Source organism: Poecilia formosa, unplaced genomic scaffold (assembly GCF_000485575.1).
Source record: "Poecilia formosa unplaced genomic scaffold, Poecilia_formosa-5.1.2 Scaffold71, whole genome shotgun sequence".
NCBI classification, from domain to species: domain Eukaryota; kingdom Metazoa; phylum Chordata; class Actinopteri; order Cyprinodontiformes; family Poeciliidae; genus Poecilia; species Poecilia formosa.
Window position 1 is genome coordinate 1826027 of NW_006800010.1, and position 23060 is coordinate 1849086.

The 23060-nt window shown below is 39.3% G+C and overlaps 1 protein-coding gene across 3 annotated transcripts in view; it reads left to right on the forward strand.

Annotated features, from left to right (window-relative positions):
- dnajb6b (DnaJ heat shock protein family (Hsp40) member B6b) overlaps positions 1–22371 on the forward strand; it is a 36616-nt gene extending 14245 nt beyond the window's left edge. The window contains exons 6-11 of one of the 3 annotated variants that reach the window (XM_007555629.2): positions 1769–1903; positions 2040–2187; positions 2746–2816; positions 9467–9625; positions 11412–11452; positions 21679–22371. In XM_007555629.2, coding sequence (XP_007555691.1) covers positions 1769–1903; positions 2040–2187; positions 2746–2816; positions 9467–9625; positions 11412–11452; positions 21679–21747 — 623 coding nt within the window. In that variant the 3' untranslated portion in view covers positions 21748–22371. Of the gene's footprint in view, positions 1–1768; positions 1904–2039; positions 2188–2745; positions 3419–9466; positions 9626–11411; positions 12647–21678 lie in introns of those variants that run through there. The other 2 variants (XM_007555628.2, XM_007555630.2) reach the window with 2 other exon arrangements.
- The last annotated feature ends 689 nt before the right edge of the window (positions 22372–23060 follow it).

The following is a 23060-nucleotide window of genomic DNA, read 5'->3' on the forward strand; positions in this document are numbered from 1 at the left end:
TGTATATGATTTTTTTTTAATAAAAGCTACATACTGCAACTTTAAGTCTTTCAAAAAAAGTGAACATATTGTTTCTCGTGCCAATTTTTACAGTACACAAAGTTCAGTTGGCATGTTTAGAAAGAACTCAGTCAGAGAATGTGTCTGATTTGTTTCTAAGTCCCATCCAGCCCTCTGCTCCTGAGGGTCCAGCAGCCTGTCTTGCTGAGCAGCAGCTGGTCCTGTAGATCTGTCACTCAGCCACATCAGAGGGACTAGCAGCTTGCAGGGAGGGGGTGTAGTGGCTGCAGTGTTCCCCTGGGACACGGACTCGCACCGCGATCCGGCCAAGATGTCTGCCAGGAACAGCAGACACTTGTCCTGAAATGAACATGGGATGAATCAGACTGGAGGAGAGAGAGAGAGATCAGCTGACTCTGCTCTGGGCTCCTCGCTGGTTTCACAGCAGAAATTTGACAGCAGCTCTGTTGGAGTTTGCTGCATTTCGACTTATACAAATTCTTGTTTGAGTAATGCTACAGCGTTTTTTTAACACCATTATTCAGTGTGTAATTTGCAGTCTCAATCCACATCTGCATTGATGCCCTCTATCTTTGTTTGTTTTTTTTTTTTGTTTTTTTTTTTTTGGGTACAGCCTCACTCTTCACTCAGATTTCCAAAAGCTGAATCACAGTTCAAGTGTTAAACAGCATTCCTTACAGCTTACATTCCTCTTTATTTTTCCACTGATGCGTAACTTCTGTGCTGAATCTCACCCGTGTGCGCTCGGAGGGCCACTTCTTGGTAAACAGAAACACGGGAGACTTTTATTTTAAGCTTTTCTCTCAGAGGGAACAAGCACATCATTCTTTCTTTTTTAAATGCACCCTTGGTACGCTCAAGGTTGAAGGAGGAGTCTTCTTTCAGTGCCAGTGATTCCAGCCTTATCCTGCCAGGGTGACCCAGATCGGCAGCACACAATTAGCAGAAGCTCCTCGGGGGGGTGACAGCGGCTTTCGGATGAAAATGGGTTTGCGGCACTTGGACGGTTTTTAACAGATAACGTTGTTCCAGAAATGACTAATAAACGCTCTGCCACCAATGAGAGCCTTTCTCTAATCAGTTTCTTGAGCCTTTTTTTTTTTTTATTCAAGCTGAGGCCATTTTCTTCAAATAAAATCCTCGAAATAATTCAACATTGATACTCGGTTTGGAAAAGTGTTAAATTTGGTCATATTTTTCCAAGCATTGATTAAATACTAGCCTTCCATCAATCTGTTCATCCTCTACTCCTATCTATTAATATATGAATTCATTAATCTCTCCATTCGTATATTTGCCCAACAATCGTTGTGTCCATACTGTCATCAATTTATCGGCTACCCATCTATCCCTGAATATTGCTCCAGCCATCTTGTCATCTATCACTTTTATTGATATATATATATATCCATCCATTCATCATCCAACCATCTATCAATCCATTAAACCATATCTACCCCATTAATCAAGTTTTACCTCCATTTGTTCATTATCTAACCAGCTGTTTATCCATCCACCACTCAACTTGTCGTCCATCCATCTTATCTTTCCATCAGTGGAAAAATACTTATAAAATGTGTTAAGATTACAAGAATCTACAGAAATTTAAACGACTACTAAAGGGCCACACTGAAAGTGAGACCTTTAGTAGTTGAAGAACCAAAGAAGGAAATCTGACGGTGAAAAACACTGCAAGAATTTTTTGAAATAAATGCCTCACCGTGGCAAACTCTGTTTGCTTTTGCAGCGGACGATCCCTTTGACGATTTCTTTGGAGGCCACAATCGTCAAAGAGGTGCGCACAGGAGCCGGATGGGCGGGCCGCTCTTTGGGTTCGGCGGCTTGCCAGCATTTGGGCCTAGCTTCTCAGGGTTTGAATCAGGTCTGCACATCCTTTACGGTTTTTGTGATTTACTTTGTATTTTATTGAAATAATGGGCATTTAAAAAGAATTACATTGTCTGTTAACTGAAATTAATACTTTTTTTATTTTTATTTTTTTCTTGCCATTTTATTAGGTTTTAGCTCCTTTGGCGATATGGGTGGCGGAGGATTTACTTCCTTTTCTTCCTCTTCGTTCGGAGGCAGCGGAGGAGGGATGGGCAACTTCAGATCTGTGTCGACCTCTACCAAGATTGTCAATGGCAGGAAAATCACCACAAAACGGTGAGTGTTGAACTCGTGGGTACAGTACCTCGGAGTACATTCATATTTTGAACTTCTCTAAATCTTGTAACGATACAAAGAGACTTTTATATTTTTAAGATTCAAAACTCGTCAGATGAACAGTAAGGAAACATGTTTTCCTGTACTTTGATGCCAAACATTTAAAATTTTGGTATAAAAATAAAAAAAATTAAATGAACCATGAAATATAAAATTAGAAATAAACTGTCCTGAAATGTAAACTGTTCAGAATATAAACTTGCATATGCATTACATTAGTTGATATGATCACTAAATGTGTAAAAATACAAAAAAAAAACCCCCAAAAAAACAGTTGCATCTGCTGTGAAAGGTTGTGCTACAAAGTCTTGACTCTGGGAGTCCACACTTTTCAGATTTCCTCATGCTATATGAAACTCATACATAATCAAACTCTGAAAAGGATTATTAAGTGTGACTATTTTTAGAAGATGTTTTATTTTTCTGTAATTGTTGCTCCCAGGTTCCTAAAGAAGCTGCTGTCTTTCTGTGTGTGTGTGTGTGTGTGTGTGTGAACAGGATTGTGGAGAACGGCCAGGAGCGGGTAGAAGTGGTGGAAGATGGTCAGTTAAAATCCCTTACAGTTGATGGTAAGGAGCAGTTACTAAGACTGGATAACAAGTAAATATCTCGCCACAAAATTTGACCAACATGCAATTGTCTCATCTGGAAGAAGAAAAAAAACAAAACAAAACAAAACAAAAAAAAAAAGTCTCTTCTCTCTGTTCCTCCTGCATCTCATTCCCAAAGAAGAATTTTCTCATGTTAGCTTAGTTGCCAGGGAGAATAGAGACATGTTTTCAGTATTTGTATAATTGTATTTATTCCATTATTTAGGGGGACCAGCTTGCTGGGATTTGTTTTTATTTCCTGAATTTATTGAATTGTACTTTTCTGCCATAAACGCTAAGTTGGCTGTGTGCTGTATTTTTTTTTTTTTCCTCCTTCATTCAGGGTGTATATCGTCTTTAGGTGTTGTGGCAGAAAAAAAAAAACAAAAGATGCTGTATGTTTAACTTGCGCATGTCATTTTTGCTCCCTTTTATTTGATTAGTTTAACAAGTGAATGAGAAGCTTAACCACCTCACATTAATGTCTTTAACATAAACTCCACTTTGCTAACCTGTTGGCTATTGTTCATGCGAGTGTAATAAGATTTGTGTTCATTAATAAATTAATTATAACAACATGCATATTTTTGCTCATTTTCTCTGTTTGGAAGCGTGTTTGGTTTGTTTCTGCATGACAGAAGGAGGGGGCTACCTTTATGATTTCACATTAACTGCTTCGCCGGCTCAGACTGCGAATTTAAACGGCGACACCAGCTAAAGGGGAATCGCTGAGGACTCTTTGTTCTCCACGCAGCTCAGATTCGATCAATAAAGTTTTAGTTTGTGAAACGTCATGGAAACCCCACTGCCCTCATCTGGCGTCTGTGTGCGTTTCTTGTGGCTTTGAGTGGCTTTGAATCATCTCTCCTCGTGGATGTGCGAGTTTACCCGCTTAACACGGCCGATCGCAACCGCACTAAAAAGGAACCACGCCGGCTGCTTCCTGTTGTACACTCACTCACTCACCACCCATCACACAGCTCACCGTGTGTATTATGTAACTTACTAATGCCTCAGTGACTCACATTAGGGTTTGGTGCCTGTCTGTTCTCACTCAAGTAACCCTTGTCATTGTTGGATGCGTCTTCACTGGAATTTCATCTATCTTCAATCTTGGAGCTTTTTTTTTTTTTTCCCCTGTTCCCTGATTGGTATATTTCCATTGAACAAGTCAGCTGATTTTTAAAATGTCCCCTTCTTATTCACAGTTCTGTTGGTTTACAGCGTTTACTCACCAATAGAACCCATTAAATGCAGAGACACTTAAGTTTTTATGGTGATTGCTGCTAAAGATGCATCACCAGCTGAAGCCTCCGAATGTTGAATATCCCAGGATCTCATTAAAGGAGGAGAAAATTAAATTCCCTTAAATATCCAACCAGAATTCCACGTTTTATTAAAGGTTTAAGCATTTTTGAGGTCTGTATGTGAATGAGTGTGGAAAGATTTTCTAAATGTTTTCCCGGTCTCTTTCTTTGTTCCTCTCTTCATCCATCAACGTCCGTCCGTCTCTGAATTATTCATCCAACTGCCCATGCGTCTGTCTATTCTTTTGTCTACTCTTCATCGCTTTGTTCAGTTATCTATCTATCCGTCCCATCCATCCTTCCATTATTCGTTTATCTGGCTACAGATTCATCCTTTTTTGTCCATTATCCATGTCTTTATTCAGCCTTCAACTTGTTTCCATTATTTCACCCATTCATCCCTCCAAATATTGTTCATCCATCTACCAATTTGTTTTTATCGGTTATTCATCCAACCTTCCACTTATTCTCACATTATCTGTCTATTGTAATTTTCTCAATTATCCATAAGTCCATCCATCCCCTTGTGTCCTGTCCTCTGTCCTTGTTTTTTTTTCTCTAGGTTCCAGATTTAAAGCCTGACCAGAATGAGCTGGTCAACCCTGCAAATCTTAAACCAATTTATCTACTTTGCTTTTTTTTTATTTTATTTATTTTTTTTTTACATTTTCCCTCTGCCTGCTTGCAAAAGAAAAAAAAAACATATCCAAATAGGACTGCTACACACATTTAATTTAAATTAATAAAACAAATCAGCTTGGGTAAAGAAATGGTACGATCCGTCCCATAATGCTGTACTATAAAATCCTTTCAAAATGATGCATCTGGTCATGAAAATTCATTCGTTTCTAGACTAGACTAAACCCCCAATGTTGCTGATTTGCTGCTTAATCTCTTTAATGTCTTGTGAAGTGTAAAATGAAGATGTACACGAGATAAGACACTACAGGAAATCGTAGCATTTCCTGTATTAAACCATAAAGCTGGAGTCATGGACACTGCATTTGTTTTACAGCTTGCTCAGAGGAACACACAGAAAAACATGAGTGTTCCTAAAGGAATGTGCTCAAGGCTAGTTTATTTGAAGAGGGCCCACTTCAGTTTTTGAGACATGTCAAGCAAAGGAAGCGGTAAAATCGGGGTGAGGCCTGCAATGAGTCAAACTGAATCTGCAGAGCTTCCACTTGGATTTCTAACTTTTTGCATATCTGATTCCAAATGTGTCTGGCAGAGCTGGTGCTTAGATTAACACACAATCTATTTCAGTTTGACCTCTTTAGATTTCTCTTATGAGATTAACTACTAGACTAAAAGCTTTCAATTATAACCCTTCAGGTTGGCTCCGTCGCCTCTTTCCCGTCAGTATAATTTTATTTAAATGTGACGTGTGTTTTTTTTTGTTTTTTTTTTAACCCTGTATTTTAGTGCCCCAGAATCAATCATTAAAGAGATGGAAGAACGACACAGGGTGTAGGTGTCGGATTTGTTGTGCAATAGCGCCATCTTCCGGTCTTCTCAACCTTCCTCTCAATTTGAACAGTATTACCATTTTTGGTGCGTTTAGCATGTTAATAGAATTAGAAATAAATAGAAAATGTCGAGATCCTTAAGGATATGTATTTTCACTGCACTATTAACATTATTTTGAACTTCAAAATAAGTTCAAAACAGCAGAATTGCGTCGCTTCAAAACTTGAAGATGCTATTCTGACTTCGGTACAATTTGTGGTTACTTTAGCCACCTCTGGTTATTTCACTGAATAAAATGCGAACCTCTTGTAACCAAAAATGCACAACATTGAAGCCTAAACAGTTTGTTAAAGTGAGACTATTTTCGCTAGAGTCATAGGCAGAAAATGTAATTTAGAAATCTGATGTTTGTTGTTGGTAAACAGAACACAGACATCCGCAAATATTCATGAAAGAGGACATAATAGTTGATAACATAATTATTACAACAAATATTACTGATTGGGAAAAAAACAACAATTTAAATGTACAATCATAATACATTTATTTGTTTAACGTAAAAACATTGGGAGGTTTAAAAGTGTATCTCTCGTGACCACTAGATGTCATCATTTGTATGCAAAAAGAAACCAATCCAAAACAGGCAAAACTACCATTTAGGAAGAGAAATCACAAAACCCTGAACTCGGCTGAACTCAATTTACTACGGAAAGCAAGTCTGAAGAAACACATTTTCAAAAAGTGTTTTAAAAGTGTAAGCCAATGTCAGTTAATTAGGTACAAAAATTGCTACTCTTCAGCAAAATAATTTTTTTTTCTCCTGTGTATAGAAAAACAGTAACCAAGAAAACTCTTGCTGCTCTTGCTATTCCCTCTTCATCCATCTGCTCCAGTATGACACACACGTCTGATTTGTTGCACCGCCCCCGTCCTCGCCTCACCTCGCCTCACCTTATACCCCCCACACACAGCCTTTTCCTCCCACAAACACAGAAACACAGTCTGCTTGACAGCTTAGCACGACACCAGAGCCTGCAGCCACTGGCTATTTTATGAACGATGGGAAAAGATAAGCCGCCTGCTTCTCCTCGGCCGTGTCTGAACAAGGATTTTATCTGTCAGTGCTCAGCAGTGGGGTCCCCGTCAGCACGACACCAGACATCCTGAAACCCAGCGATGGCGGACTGTTGAATATAATCTGGCTGCAGTTGTCATCCAGGGTTAGCCCTCCTTTGGAGCTGTGATTTATTTCAGACTCTCTCAGTCCATGATTCAACCTCCAGTCTGCTGCGTGTAACTCTGTAAATGTCTCTCTTATAGATTTAGTGTTAAGGTGCAACTTGGTGTCTGTGTTCATGCCTGCATTACGGCTGGCCGCGTTATTTAACCTGGAGACAAATGACAGGTGCTCTCGGCACAATAGCGAGCAAATGAGACATCTTACTGCTTGAAGGGTGTTCACTTTTTAAATAAAGTCTTTGATCCAGAAAATAATAGACCACTTATTTGAACATTAACTAAAACCCTCATTATCGCTTTAGCTCTTTGATATTGTCTTTGTTTAATTTGATTAAATGCTGCTGGATTATGCAACTTGGTAGCAGAAGAAGAAACCCTATTACCGAGGTAGCAGGATGCTTAATAGATGCAAATATTGATCCTCAGGAGTGGCGGAGGCTGGAATGAAGCAGGCAGCCTTGAAGTCACAAACGTTTTTGGCTTAATCCAGCCGTCCAACGTCACCTGATGGGATCGTGAAACAAATATGGGTTGGAATTGAGAGGCAAGCCACCAATTTTCCTGCTGTCTGGAGGTCCACTGAGAGCCGCTGTCTCCTTGTAGGGTCGACTCTTGGTTGTCCGGTTTAATAAGCTGGTTCGTAAACTCTGAAAACAAAAGGCTCTCTGGTTTGAGGTTAAAAAGGCATAAGTAACCTTAAAGTGTGAGCTTTTTTCATCGAGAGGATAAACACATTTTATGTGGATCGTTTCAGAATAAGTAAGAGAAAAAAATCCTTTTGTGAGGAATAAATCAGACTTGGTGTCACGATGAATGACCTTGGGTAAAATGTTTTGTTTAAAACCTGGGCATCATGACAGTGTTTTGCTAGAACTGAAAACAAGTTTTTACCTGAAGCACTCAAAAAGGACATTACAGCCCATTTGGAAGACACATTATACATTCACAAGCCAGCTTCCTTTGTATGTTTCCTTGGTAGAAAGCCGATGATTTTAGATCATCTTGGTGAGGTGAAAACAACATGTTGAAGATAAAAAAAAAAAACTAAAAAAACCCCTAAGACTTTGGTGACTTAATGTGGTATTGCTGCCAGTTCCAGCCATGCTGGCCTGCGTTTTTTTTTTTTTTCCCCAGGAACTGATGATCCGCTTTTTATGTTCAACCACAGGTCAGATAATCACTGCGTGGACAAAACAACTTGTTAACACCGGGTAAAGTGGTTCTGGATAGAAGAGTAGCCCAGGTAACATGTCGCATCTAAAATGGGCAGAAAACGATCTCTCCAAACGTAAAACATGCTGACCGTTGAAGCAGACTGGCCACAGCGTCAGAAGACAACAGCTAAAAACAGGAGCCTCAGGCTACAATTAACACAGGCTCACCAAAATGTGAAAAGACTGGGAAAAAAAAACAAAAACATTCCCAGGTCCGATGAGACTCAAGTTTTAGCAGCAAGACTAAATGGTTGAATTAATCTTGTATCAACATTTCATACTGGTGGTGGAAGTATAATGGTGTGCCAGATATTTTTTTGGCATACTTTGGACCTTTTACTACCAGATGAGCATTATTTACACACTACAGTCTGAGTATTGCTCCTGTCAATATCCATCCAGCCACAACAGTTATTACGTTTCAACAGAACAATGCACTGGCACAACACCTTGATCATCTCAAGCTGGTTTCTTGAACATAAAGATAAATTCTTCTCCAAGAGGCCTCCATGCTTGATTGCAGTTGTTGCTGCCCAACCAGTTATTAGGTTTAGTGGCCAATCACTTTTCCACACAAAGCCAAGTGGAAGTGTAACAAACATGTAGAAAAGAGGGCAATCACTTTTCGCACCACTCCGTAGACACAGCAGAGGTTTAATCATGCTCTAGACTCTGCTGTGTTTTATATATGTGTTCATGTTAGTTATATTTCTTTTCCAAGCTGGTGCAAACCCTCCTTTAATGGGACCGGTTTCAGGAAGGCGAGCATCTGGCTTCCTTTATTCTCCTTGGCGCTGCCTTAATTACACAACACAATGGCGATCCGATCTGCCTGTAATCTTCTGGTATAATAACCCCTCCATCCCCCACCCCCCCCCGCCCCCAACCACAGCCACCTCACACCATTCCCTTGCCTGCCACTAATTCAATATAAATGTAAATTACCTAGAGAGAAGAATAACCAAATCTCATTTTATTTACATGACTAATCACAATCAAAGTCAGGCAGATGAAAAATGAATGAAATATGTGCCTGGAGTTTGATTGAAGGGAAGGGGTGAGAGTGGAGGAGGGGGGTCTGTTTACCTTAAGGGTACCTGGTTTATATCATCTGTTTTTTTTCTTCTTCTTGCTTACATCAATATACCTTTCGGACTCACGCCTAACTTGCAGTAATATAAGTTTGTATCTCTATTCCTGTGTCTGATTGTATTCAAACAGCCAAGGGCATCAGAAGGCAATATGTTTTTCTCTTTTGGAACAAACACATCTCATGTCAAAAGGGACAGGGGAGGAGGAGGGCGGGGGGGACGACTTTATGTTGAACACCTCGGGCAGTCCAACCAGACAGCGATAAGCTTCAAGGTGTGATTCATTCCCTCTCTGCTCACACCCACAGATATCGCCCCCCAAGACCCGCTTGAGGAGGAGTTTCGCAGCCGCAGACAAAACATGCTCCCCGGTTTGGGCCTCCACCAGCGCTACCTGAGGAACTCCGCCCAGAACCCCTCCGAGGAAGAGGAGGAGCACGGCCCGCAGAGCCAGGGACTAACGAGAGGTCCGCCCTGCTGCCACTGCAGGCCTGATTAATTACCCACACACAAGAGCTCTGCCTTAAAGACTCCTAATGAGCACGGCTAATTGTCTGCTGTTGTGCCTGACGGCCTCACAAAGCGCAGTGACGACGTCTGATTGGCAGATGTAAACACCGAGGACAGAGATGTTCATTAGCCAGCTCTGTTTTACGTCGCCGTTAACGACCAGAGGTCAGAGTCGGCCCCCTGTTTTCCTTCACGGGGTCAGGAAGTCAGGCACAAAAGCTGAGCAATTACACACGGCCGCCGAGCGTTTTTTTATTATTTTTTTTTTTTTACACACGGCGGCTTCGTTAGCCGAGGGGGGAACCTTTAATTTCAACGTGCATAGTTCCTGCCGAGATACAAACAAAGAGCCTGATTCTCAGTCGCGCTCTCTCTGTCTTCTCAGGGAGATTTTAACTAGCATTCCTGTCTGGAACCCGGAGAAAATGAGGGCAAAATCAACAGCGAGGTCTGACGAGTCCCCTCCTTCCCTCCCCTCCCCCCCCAAAAAAGAATATAAAAAATGCAAAATTACAAATTTAACAAGCTAAACGTGGTGCAGTTTACTAACAGTTCATTAATCATTCACAAAACCATGTCGCCATGCTGCAAAAATATTATGGATGACCTATGGTTGCTTTGATGAGTCATATGTGTTCTGCAAGATGTGGATCATCTGGGGGGGAAAAGCTGCATCTGGATCACCGATGCAGTTCAGTTTTTTGGATAATGAGAATAATTCCAGTTAATAACTATACGTTCTCAATTTTAGCACTAAAGAAAGACCCTCATAGTGTGATTAAAATCCAAGAAAAAAAAAAATGCTTCCTTCAGTTGCAACATATGCATTCCTGTTTCCAAAATTATCCAAAATTATAATCTTTTTTTTATTATTATTAATTGCCAGCAAATTACTTGCAAACATATTCATCCTACTTTAACAAATGTCAGTGTGCAAGATTTTTTTTCAAAAAATTGAAATATATGATAAATGGTATTCAGCTAGTTTTCCTCCAATACGCCGAAATAAAATATAGAGTAACAAACTGCATGCAAAAGTAGCATAACTAACCTCAGTGTAAATACATTTGTTATATGTGGATCTCATAAACAGCATCATGAAGACCAAGAGCCACAACAAGCAGGTCATGGATAAAATGGCTGAGAAAAAGGCATATATATGTGAAACAATATTCCAAATCGAACAATTTATGGCTGTCCGTCTCAGCTGATTGGCAAAAGAGAGAGGCTGTTGCAACTCTGGAAAAACAGCAGAGAAGAACATCTGTTAAAACTTGAAAATGGATCCTCACAGATTTCCTCATTTTCAGTCAATTATTTTGAAAAAAAAAAAAAAGGAATGGGCAAAAGTTTGAGTTTCTGAAAAGCAGGTAGAGACATTCACTAAAGGGTTTGCTGGTGTAATTGCAGGAAAAGGTTTTCTGCAAAATACTCGAGGGGGCTGAATATAAATTAACCACATCTTTCAATCTTTTACTTGTAAAAAAAAAAAAAGAAAGAAAGAAACATCTTGAAGACTCAGTGTAATTTTTCTTAACTTCACAATTACTCTCTGTTTTGTGTTACTCTAGCACATAAAGTCCCAATAAAAATCAGTTAACGTTCGTGGATGTCACAATAATTTGGAAACTTTTGGTAGGTGTAAACCATTTTGGGGTACGCTGTTTGTAACGGGGTAGTTTAAGAGTTATTAAACAACGCCTTCATTTACTGACACTATTTTTCTTCTTTGCTGTTTTGTAGGACATGTGGACACCAAGAGGAAGAAACTGTGGCTGAAGGAGGCGGAATCCAAAAAGAAGCGAGCTCCTCGGCATTTCCCTCGTTTCAGTGGCTTTGGCACCTATTTTTGAACAGTTCTCGGTTACATTTGGCAGATGTGCCCTCAGCTGTATGTGGCATTAGTTTGTTTCGGCTAAAATTCAGAGACCCTACTCCTCTGCTGCTGCGTCATAGTTCCCTTTTTTTTTCTATTAGCTGCAGCAAAGAGAATTGTGTCTCTCCTGCTTGTATTAACCAAAACCATTCTCTCCGAGTCCTCCGCTTAATATTTAGATTTGTACAGCATTCGTTGTAGTTTACTGGTTGGCAGTGGTGGTTCTTGCATGAACGGAGCCCGAGCTGAGACCCAACCAATTAAAGTGTGGGAAATCATCTATATTCTGAGATAGAGTAAATTGCAATGGATTTCCACACAAAGCATGTAAAAGTCTCCCATTCTCCAGCAGGAAGCAGGAGACACCAGCTCTGAATCGAATGTGTACACGAATAAAAGCAATAGAAGACTCGTTCAAGGTGCAACCGCGAGATTTTCAGGTTTTAATTTAATGCTATGTTTTTTACCTGATGGTTGTGTGCTCCCCTTTCCGACTCAACCCTAGGCAACTGGCCATGTGGCCCACATCAAAAGCTTTATATATATTAAAAAAAAACATGCATGGGTTTGGCCTTGAAGATTTGCAAATAAAACACACACACAACCAAAAAAAATAAAACATCTAAATGAATCTTTTCTGATTGAGCTTTATCGGTTGCTTTGTGCGTTTTTGAAAAGATACAGGTGGAAGGAGAATGACAGGAGCAGCTCTGTTTGAAATTAGCAGAAAGTTTCTGACACTGGACACAGCCTGTGAGAGTCAGTGAAGGTCAAACCATTTAGTGGATCCATCTTTAATAGGAGACGAAGAGAGAAGACTGGAAAATGTGAGCGGTACAAAGGCTTAAAGCTTTGGACAGTATTAGAAAATGATTAACTTGTTCAGCTCAGTTGAATCACATTTTTTTTTCCCCTCAGCATGAAAGGACACGATTACCGCTCTTAAATGCTACTTTAGAGAATTAATTGTTTGTGAATTCATTGTATTTGTAATAGTTTTCTCTCAAGAAACGTTTTCCTCATTTGATGACTCCTGACAAATCCAAGAGAAATGTTCATTTTTTTATGGACTCTCGTGATTAAATGCTTAAAGAAAACATAACCTGAGTTTTTTGTTTTTTTTTCTCATGTTTTGGATAATTGTTGTAACTGAAAGACTTAAAATGACTCATTGTTATTGTTTCTGGCAAATGCCGACATATTTTTTATTTAAGATGTCCTAATGCATCATGACGAGATTTCCTTTGGAAGTTAAACAGGCCCACAGCATCATTGGTCCTCCACCATACTCAACAGTGGAGATGAGGTGCTTTTCCACAAACTGATGCTTGATTTTACTCCGCACTCATGGTTACTCATCAAATGCATCAAGAAACATTGCCTTGTGTTGCAAAACAACTGCTGACAAACTTACTGAAGAGGAAGAGCTGAACCTCAGGGCCGAGGCGAATCGATCAACATTTTCATCGCTCACATATAATAATGATACTTTGGTAAAAACAAATCCATTGCACAAATAAATCTTAAATAAAAAACTAAAATTATGCAAACATTGCACATGCCATTTAACAGCATAAAGAAGATTAAAATTTTGTGTTTCGGGCACTTTCAAGGTTTTGATTACAATTAGTGCCATTAGGAAATCTGTGAATTTCACAAATTTGTTCTTAATGAAAGATTGGCAAGAAGACAGGAAGGAAATGAAACCCAAATGAACATCTGTGGCAGAAACCTACGTCTGCATGCCGAACACATCATTCCTATGGTGGGACATGGTGGCGGCAGCAGGATGAAACGGGGGCAGCTTAACCTTCCACCTGACAATTATGCATTTCAATGTGTTGGTTTATCAGAAAAAAAAATCTCAGTAAAACACAGTAAGTTGTCACAAATGTGTAAAAGTTCAAGGGGCATTAGTACTTTCACAAGGAATTTATGTGGTTATTTGCGTCTTTTTACATAGTCAAACTTTCAAAAACATTTTTATTTCAGATGCGTAAGTTTCTCTGTGCTGTCAAACAGTTTATTATTTCAGAGTCACCTGCTCTTATCGCATGCATGGATGTTTACCAGCTGCTCTCCAGGGAACAGTAACTGAACGGTGCCAGAGACGAATCACCCCGAATTTCCCTGTCACAAGTGCAAGCGCCTTAGAAACAGCAGCATTCCCACAGTATTTTGAATGAGCCTGCCTTGCAGTAGTTTGTATTATTCATGCGGCAGAACTCTTGCACATGACCCGGCAACTCATTTTGCCCTTATTCCCATGCAGCCAGCGGTCTCAGAGGGTTTAATTAAACTGCGTCGAAGCAGAGGCCCATCTCTTGCCGTTGCCTTAAAATCTCGCAAACATTCCTCCTGCTGACTTCCACTCAGAGGACGTCGACGTCCTGAAGAGCAAGGAGGCGAGGCAGCAAGCGCAGCGTCAAGCTCTTCTGTGTCAACCGGCGGCTGCTTGAGAGAAAACAGCACCTGAGTGAAGTGGAGCGCCTATTGACACCCATTACGACACAGAGAGAAATTAGGTCACAAGTAAGTGTTCTACACTGTAAGGCAAATGAGAATAAAAAAAAAAAAGAAAGAGAGCAAACATAACCTGAGTTTGTTTCGACCTGGATCGGACTGATTTAAAAACCGGCTGCTGGAACCAAAAATCCTTCTATTTAAAATATCAGAGCATAAGTAGAAGACACGGGAAAAGGCTATGGTTAGGTTTTCAAAACATCTTTAATGGCAGTGTTCCTTTCTGAATTTAGCCCTCGTTTCCCGTTGTGAGCTCATGGGAATCCAGCACTAGACCTCATAATCAATATACAGTCATTGCCAGTAACTTAGAATATCATTCAAATAAGGCTCATTTGTCAGGTTAGAAGTACTGTTTGAAAATAACAACCTATAAGTAGGTATTTATTATAATTTTTGTTAGGCTCACATATCTGTATTTAAATATTTATTTTGGTCAGGTGTATAGTTACATGTTTGTTTGTTTTTTTTTTACTGTAAGTAGAAAATCCTCATAATTAACAAAAAATAAAGGCTTTAAAAACATCAGTAAGTGTGTGATTAATATATCACTTAGTGAATTTAGTGAAATAAACTATTCTAGTAGTAATATTCTAATTTATTGAATGTACGACGTGCACATGGAGAACTTTGTTACAAATCTGCCCCAGCATTTTAATTCTTCATATAAGATTTTTTTTTTTAAATGTAAGTTTTGACTTCACTGAATTTATGAATTCTCATTCTTCACACTAAGAGAACAAAACTATAGTTTTTTTTTTTTTTTTGTAGTTTCCTTAAAGATGTGCCTTTTGTAAATACAAGAATACAAAAGGTAATTCCTGACCAAATAGCCAGGTTTTGTAGCTACTCCTGTAAAGTGTGAAATCAGTCAATGTTAACAACAGGCAGACAACCCACTTGTTAGCTTGTCAGCAGGGTAGGTAAAACCTCGATGGTTAGGAAACAAGCTGGGATGCTCTCTAACCTTTTATGGAACAAGCTATCAAGCTATTTTATGTACTTATCTTGCTAGCAGGCTAAAAATAAGCCAGCATGGTATCAGGCTGGCTAGTTGCACAGTTAAACTAGTGAGTTCACCAATTTTTTTGGTTGGCTTGCTAAAATTGGGGTTTATAATTCAAATTTAAAAAAAATTCAATAATCCTACAGGGAAATAAAATGTTGTATCTCATATAGTTTTTTTTTTTTTTTTGTTTGTTTTTTTTTTAAAGTTGTTGCAGATACTGCTGACTGTGGGAATGCCGGAACTCCTGTAGCAGTCTGTAATACAGTGATCTGAACAAGCCTCTGACAGAATACACTGCTGTTGTATAACAGTCTCATGAAAATGATTCTCAGAGGTTTCCCAAGTATTTTTAATTTTCTTAAAAAATCCTTGTGTTGCACAATAATGTCCAGATGTTCCACAGTGGTCCCAAGAACAGACTTAGCCTGGTTCTCATCCTGACGCCCCAAAGGTTTACACTCTGCACAACAGACTTACAAAATCCATGCAGTATCCTGCTGCAAAACATGAAGGACTTAAGCTTCCCCAAGAAGCACAGCTTGCTCTGTCCATTCTTCCAAACAGTTTTACTGTTGCAATTCTGGTCCTGGTCTGTTGCCCAGGTGAGCAATGCGGCATTTATATTCCTCAGCTTCTTCTCGAATCATTGAAATAGTGTTTGATCTGTTTCTGTTTCTCCTGAAATCTACAATCATCTGCTTTGTTTTGTGCACATTCAAGATATGATTTTTGTGCAGCTTCTTCACCATTTCTGATAGCGATGCTCTTTCAGACGACTGCAGTCACCTAAGCATTTCTGTAGATCACAAGAGTCTGTTTTGTATTGGAAGTCAGAGTTGTGCAGAATGAAAATAAATGGTGAGAGTACAGTCCCCTGTGGTGCTCCTGTACTGTTTTTTCCACCTGGTTAGACACACATCCCTTCAATCTTACAAAATGTGGTCCGTTTGTCAGGTAGCCATTGATCCAGGTGATTGTTGAGGCCTCTACCTATCATCAGGAGTTTCTGGCAAATCAAATCAGGTTGAATTGTGCTCAGTTCTCTGGAGAAATTAAAGAACATGATTCTCACAGTGTTGGAAAAAAAAAAGAACTTTCTAGCTATTTAGTGTGTTAAACAACTTGCTAGTAGGCATTGCTATCAGGCTAGTTAACACCCTAGTTTCTAACTCCCGAGTTAGCTTAATTGTGGGCTGCGTTTGCTGCAGTCTGCTGTGAAATACAGTGACTGTAGCTGCGTTTGCATGCACGCCTGATTAAATTAAAAGCACATAAAACAGAATAAGCCTATTTCTTCTTCTTCAGAATAATCTAATTGGTTTGTTGCTGTATCGTTCACCGATTCCCAGCATATCAAACAAGCTTTCAACAGTCAACACTGTGCAGGAGTTCTCTGCTTGTTACAAAGGGAGTTTTTTTTTTTTTTTTTTTTTGCCTGTGGACAATAAAAAAAGGGGGAGTTCAAAATGATAGAGTTCTTCAGGGCTGCTAAAGAAAAAAGACATGCAAGTTTGAAAATCCTCATATTGTGGATCAGCTGTTAGACAGAGATTTAGGAGCTACTAAATTGGAGGGAGAATATTTTTCCAGTGGTGCACTCAGCAGATTAGAGGTAGAGCGAGGGGGTGGTTCATCAGCTGGAGAAAGCATTCATACTTCCACCTCCAACAATTACTTGGAACACATTTATGTAAATGACTTGTTTCTCAATACAAAATCAATCAATCCTGAAACATAATTTTACATAAACCTGTTTTTTTTTTTATTTCATTTATTTATTTATTTTTTTAGGGTTTTTAAAAGGCAGCTTTTTCTTCACATTAAGAAAAATTAAACACATTTTCACATTTGAGTGAGTGGCTGTTTCTTTGTTCTTAGTGGTGTTTTGATTTTGCTCCTGTTTACCAGAGAAAAAACAACAACTATTACTTGTGCTTGTTTTCAGAATTGAGGAATTATTTATACAAGCCAAAAACAGCAGCCTTGAATTTTGTGCTTGTTTACAAGTTGGATTGGGTGCATGAATCCGTGGCAATTTCAGAACCGCGGCAGCTACACCAGACTATTGTCAGAGGGATGTGTGAGAGTAAGTAAAGTTTTTGTCTGACAGAGTTGCTGTTTTTCTGACAGACACAGAAACTTCTCTGGACAGTCTGAGTGCCACTTAATCCCCCAGATAGAGGAAAGTGAAGCTCAGCAAGGAGCTGGAGGTGCAAAATGTACTGATTTTGGGTCCAAGTTTGCAGGAGATATGGAAAGAAAACTGTTTAGATGCTCTCTCAAAAAGCAAAGCGACATTGTTTGGAGGAAAAGCTGGCCAAACCGCTGCTGGGAATTAAACGTTTTTCTCCGCTGTTGTACAACTGCACTGTTTTTCATCACTGCATAATTCCTTTACTGCGAAACATGGTGGTGGCTTCGTCATGCTGTGACGATGCTGTTTTCTCACCAGGGATAGGAGGGTAGGGTTTGGTAGACAAAGAATGTAAGACATGATGTCCTTTAAAATCAATAGATCTTGTTTTTGCATTTTTACTTCAAATTGTTTTTAACCAACTTTTCCTTTTCTCTCCAGTTGAAGGATTCGTCTTCACACATCTGTCTCTTTCTTGTGAATAACCCTCACACAACCTCTCAATCTCATAATCACCTCTCAAACAGTTGTTTTAAAGGGTTCTCAAAAAAAAAAACATTTTCCTCAATGTCAGGAGAAGTCCGGCATCTGAACATAAAATGCTGCAGCCAGGGGTTTGAAGAGAGTAATTTTCAAGTGCAATGAAAACCTCACCTGGAAAGCTTCATCTTCCAACGAAAACTGGATGTAGTTTCCCCCCCTCAAACGTTGAGATGTTACTTTGAGACTAAAATGATCTGAAATGTGTTTCAGGGGGAGACAGTTTCCACATAAAAGCAGAGTGCTGATTAGAAGCAAACTCTGAATTCGGAAAAATGTAAAAAAAAATAAAAAAAAAAGAAATCAAACTGTGAGACAGAAATATAAAAGGGACAATCTACAGCCCCATTTAAATGACAAAAACACCGCTCTCCTGCTGCGTGCAATCAGCACAGAAACATACAAGCAGCGACTAGACGAAACAATATGTAAATCACTCTGAGCTGCCTCTGAAAGAAGCATTTACTCCCCTTATATGGAGGCTGTTGACACAAATATTGTGCTATTTCAACTTTTTTTTTACCCCCCAGAAAGTATTTATGGTTTCCGCTCTAACAGTAGAACACAAATATATAAGGCGTCTTGTAGATTAGACTGGCTGTGATCAAGAACACGTACTTTCACTGAGTGCACCAACAAACGCTGCCATAATAGAGTTATTTACATTCAGTATCCCGGAGAATTTCGGTGTTGCACTTTAAAGAACCGTGCAAACTGTTTAAGAAGTTATTTTTTTGCGGCATTCATCTTGGAGTTAATATTTTCAGGTCTGCCGGGACCCAAAATTTTCATGTTGCTAAATGGACGGTTTAGAACATTTTGTCTGCTCATTCTCCTGGCTGTGAAAGGAGAAAGCGACTGTGCCCTCTGCAGAGAGAGCAACAACACTCCAAAGCGGAGAGAAAGACATCAACACAGACCTTTTGAAAGCAGCAGAGAGCATGTTCCTTTGAAGTAAAAAAATCAGACCCATCTGAGATCAAATGATGGTCAAAGTGCTTCTTTAATATTGATGGATAATTTCAGGAAAGCCAGTGATCAAACATGGAACACTGCTGGATTGTCTGCATGTGGGAAGATTGAGTGGGAAATCAGTAATGCTGTCATTATGCTGTATGCATGCAGCTGAAGGAGACAGTTTCAGCAAAGTACAAATATGAACAGCTTAGATGAAAAGAGATAAATAAAGCAGTAAAATGAGCATATAAATTGTTTAGTTAAAAGGAAATTCAGTCAGTTTTCTTTAACACTAAAGTCTTGCAAAAGTCTTCATACTCATTGAGTATTTTCAGACTTTGTGATATTACAACCATAGGCTTCCATGTAATCCATTGTGATTTTTACATGACATGATTGTGAAGTGGAAGGACAAATATTATTAGGTCATTTCACGAGTTGGACTTTCGAAAGGAGTTTCATTTAAAAAATTCCCTAAAGCAACAGCAGATGGCTGAAATATGCATAAGTGTGTTCACACATATCGACATGAACACACCTTTTACATTTTGAAACATGGTGGTGGCCGCACAGTGCTGAGTGGATCTGGAGACAAAGCTGGTCAGAGGTGATTGGAAGATTTGCAATCATAGCACAAGGTGATTTCACCTATCAGGAGGGGTTAAATACAAATATCAACCTCAAAACTGCAATTTTAAGGTTGATATATATAAATGTGATGGTCATTTAACATTTACCTTCCACTGCCCAATTCTTCACTACTTTGCATTGATCTGTCACACAAAATCTCAATAAAGCTTATGGTTGTGTAAGGAAAGATGTGAACATTTTCAGAGGTATGCACAGTTTTGCATCCCACTATGTACAGAACTATGCACATAGTTTTGCTATATAGTGAAAAAAGAAACATTTGTTTCCTGTTAAGTAGAAGGAAACAAATGTTTCCGTTATCAGAAATGTAAATGTGTATAAGCACAAAAACATAACGCTTTATTTTCTGGACTATATTCTGCAGTAATATTTTGGGTAGAGCGTGCCTCGTTTTTTATGTTTGTCCAAAATGCATAAAGTCAACGTCAAAAGAGTGAACTTCAAAAGAAGGTTTGAAAGAGTAATCTGCTGGTCTAATCTGCTCACTTTACTTTCAGGCAGATAATGTGTACAGCAATATTTTTTTTTTCTACATTTCAGCCTCTGTTTGGTTTGAGTTTCTACAATCATTCCACATTTAAGTTCATCTAAAAGGTGCAACTGCACAAATGAAGAGATTTCCACCTGGGTAGTTAGTGCAAACACTTATTTGTTTTATCAATTGAGTGTGCAGCCCTCAACACGTCCCCGTCTGAAGAACAGCTCAAGAAAATGCATCATCACGCTGCCTGCCCGCTCCACCTTTTTCATTGGCTAAATTTTGATCAGACATCAAAGTTCCTGATAGGTTGCCACGACGGCGGCGAGTTGTTGCTGTTGCTAGGATGGCTGCCAGCTCGGAGAGCTCAGCAGGATACATGTAATGAATCATGGATGGTTGATTTTTCTCTAAGCACCCTAATCTGTGATGCAGATGAGCTCGAAGCCCACCCTTCTCCTTCAAACACATGCACACACACTCACACACACACACCCTCTACCTCTGGATGGGTTTATTAAAGGGAAAAAAAAGATCAAGTTCAGATTTCAAGGACTGACATTTCAAATGGTGCCGTGGTTTCCATACAAGGTGGGGGAAGAGGAATAATAAGGTCAATTCTAATGCAAAACAGAGAGGTTAAAGGTTATTATCAGTTGTTTATTGAAGGGGCAAAGAGCAGTGGTGACCCCTGAGATTACCCTATGACTTGCAAATCTTGAAAAAAATCCCTGAATAAAAGGAAGGACGCATGCAAATTTCTTCCAAACAGAAGGTAAGAAAAGTGAACTTAAACACAGAAAACTCAATGTTCTTGTTTTACCAACTCATGAAAGAGCCTCATTAGTGTTTACAAAAGGTCATCGATTGCAGCACAAATGCGCCACTGCGACTTAACAACCGCCTCGGGGATTTTTAATATCACGCTGTTACTCTGCGCAGAGGGCACACAGGACTGTGTTTAGCTCGCCACATTGGGGAGGATGCGCCAGCCCTCCAACTGAACCACAGCACGCACGACTTATTTATTCCTGTCCTGTAAAAAGTAAAAAAATAAAATAAAATAAAATAAATAAAAATAAAAACAACAGAGCAGCTGTTTTATATAAAGCAGGAAACAGTTAAACCGTTCAGATGAAACATTTCTCGTACAGACAGTGAACATTACCCACTGAGGGTAGGACAGTGTAAAAAGTGGTAATTACCGCCAACAGATGACAGACAATATGGGCCTGCTGCTTTAACGCTACACGGCAGAAATACAGGAACGAGCAGCTACAGTGACTCCTCTGTATGTAAACATCTTGTGCTGTTCGACGCTGTGGGTTTTTCTTCTGCTGGGGTGATATTTCCTTTGATGTAATTATATGCTATATATCAGAGTTGGCACATCTTGCTGCATCCTTCTGCTTTCATGTTAAACGGAAATCCTTTGGGCTATATCTTTCGCTTTCTCTTACTTTTCCCCCGCTACAGTGGGTTTGCGAAAGTGTTTCTAGCTGTTGATTTTTTTAATTTTTTTATTTTCCACACTTTGTGAAATTACAACCAAAAGTTTCAATGTATTTGATTATTTCATGTGATAGAGCTAACACATTAAATAATCAATACGTTAGCTTTATTTCCAACCCTAAGCGGGATAGAGTTAGGAGTTTTGGAATTAGGGTTAAAATTAGGGTTGGGAAGAAAGTTTAAAGGAGTGTTGGAGTTGTAACCCTTCTTCCAACCCTCCTTCCAACCCTTACCCTGTCCCTTTCCCCTAACCCCTAAACCGCAACCCTCATGCAACTGTGAAGTTCCCAATTTACCGGTTACTTTAAATTTTAAGCCATNCTGAAGGAGGCGGAATCCAAAAAGAAGCGAGCTCCTCGGCATTTCCCTCGTTTCAGTGGCTTTGGCACCTATTTTTGAACAGTTCTCGGTTACATTTGGCAGATGTGCCCTCAGCTGTATGTGGCATTAGTTTGTTTCGGCTAAAATTCAGAGACCCTACTCCTCTGCTGCTGCGTCATAGTTCCCTTTTTTTTTCTATTAGCTGCAGCAAAGAGAATTGTGTCTCTCCTGCTTGTATTAACCAAAACCATTCTCTCCGAGTCCTCCGCTTAATATTTAGATTTGTACAGCATTCGTTGTAGTTTACTGGTTGGCAGTGGTGGTTCTTGCATGAACGGAGCCCGAGCTGAGACCCAACCAATTAAAGTGTGGGAAATCATCTATATTCTGAGATAGAGTAAATTGCAATGGATTTCCACACAAAGCATGTAAAAGTCTCCCATTCTCCAGCAGGAAGCAGGAGACACCAGCTCTGAATCGAATGTGTACACGAATAAAAGCAATAGAAGACTCGTTCAAGGTGCAACCGCGAGATTTTCAGGTTTTAATTTAATGCTATGTTTTTTACCTGATGGTTGTGTGCTCCCCTTTCCGACTCAACCCTAGGCAACTGGCCATGTGGCCCACATCAAAAGCTTTATATATATTAAAAAAAAACATGCATGGGTTTGGCCTTGAAGATTTGCAAATAAAACACACACACAACCAAAAAAATCAAAAATCAAAATGAATCTTTTCTGATTGAGCTTTATCGGTTGCTTTGTGCGTATTTGAAAAGATACAGGTGTAAGGAGATTGACAGGAGCAGCTCTGTTTGAAATTAGCAGAAAGTTTCTGACACTGGACACAGCATGTGAGAGTCAGTGAAGGTCAAACCATTTAGTGGATCCATCTTTAATAGGAGACGAAGAGAGAAGACTGGAAAATGTGAGCGGTACAAAGGCTTAAAGCTTTGGACAGTATTAGAAAATGATTAACTTGTTCAGCTCAGTTGAATCACATTTTTTTTTCCCCTCAGCATGAAAGGACACGATTACCGCTCTTAAATGCTACTTTAGAGAATTAATTGTTTGTGAATTCATTGTATTTGTAATAGTTTTCTCTCAAGAAACGTTTTCCTTATTTGATGACTCCTGACAAATCCAAGAGAAATGTTCATTTTTTTATGGACTCTCGTGATTAAATGCTTAAAGAAAACATAACCTGAGTTTTTTGTTTTTTTTTCTCATGTTTTGGATAATTGTTGTAACTGAAAGACTTAAAATGACTCATTGTTATTGTTTCTGGCAAATGCCGACATATTTTTTATTTAAGATGTCCTAATGCATCATGACGAGATTTCCTTTGGAAGTTAAACAGGCCCACAGCATCATTGGTCCTCCACCATACTC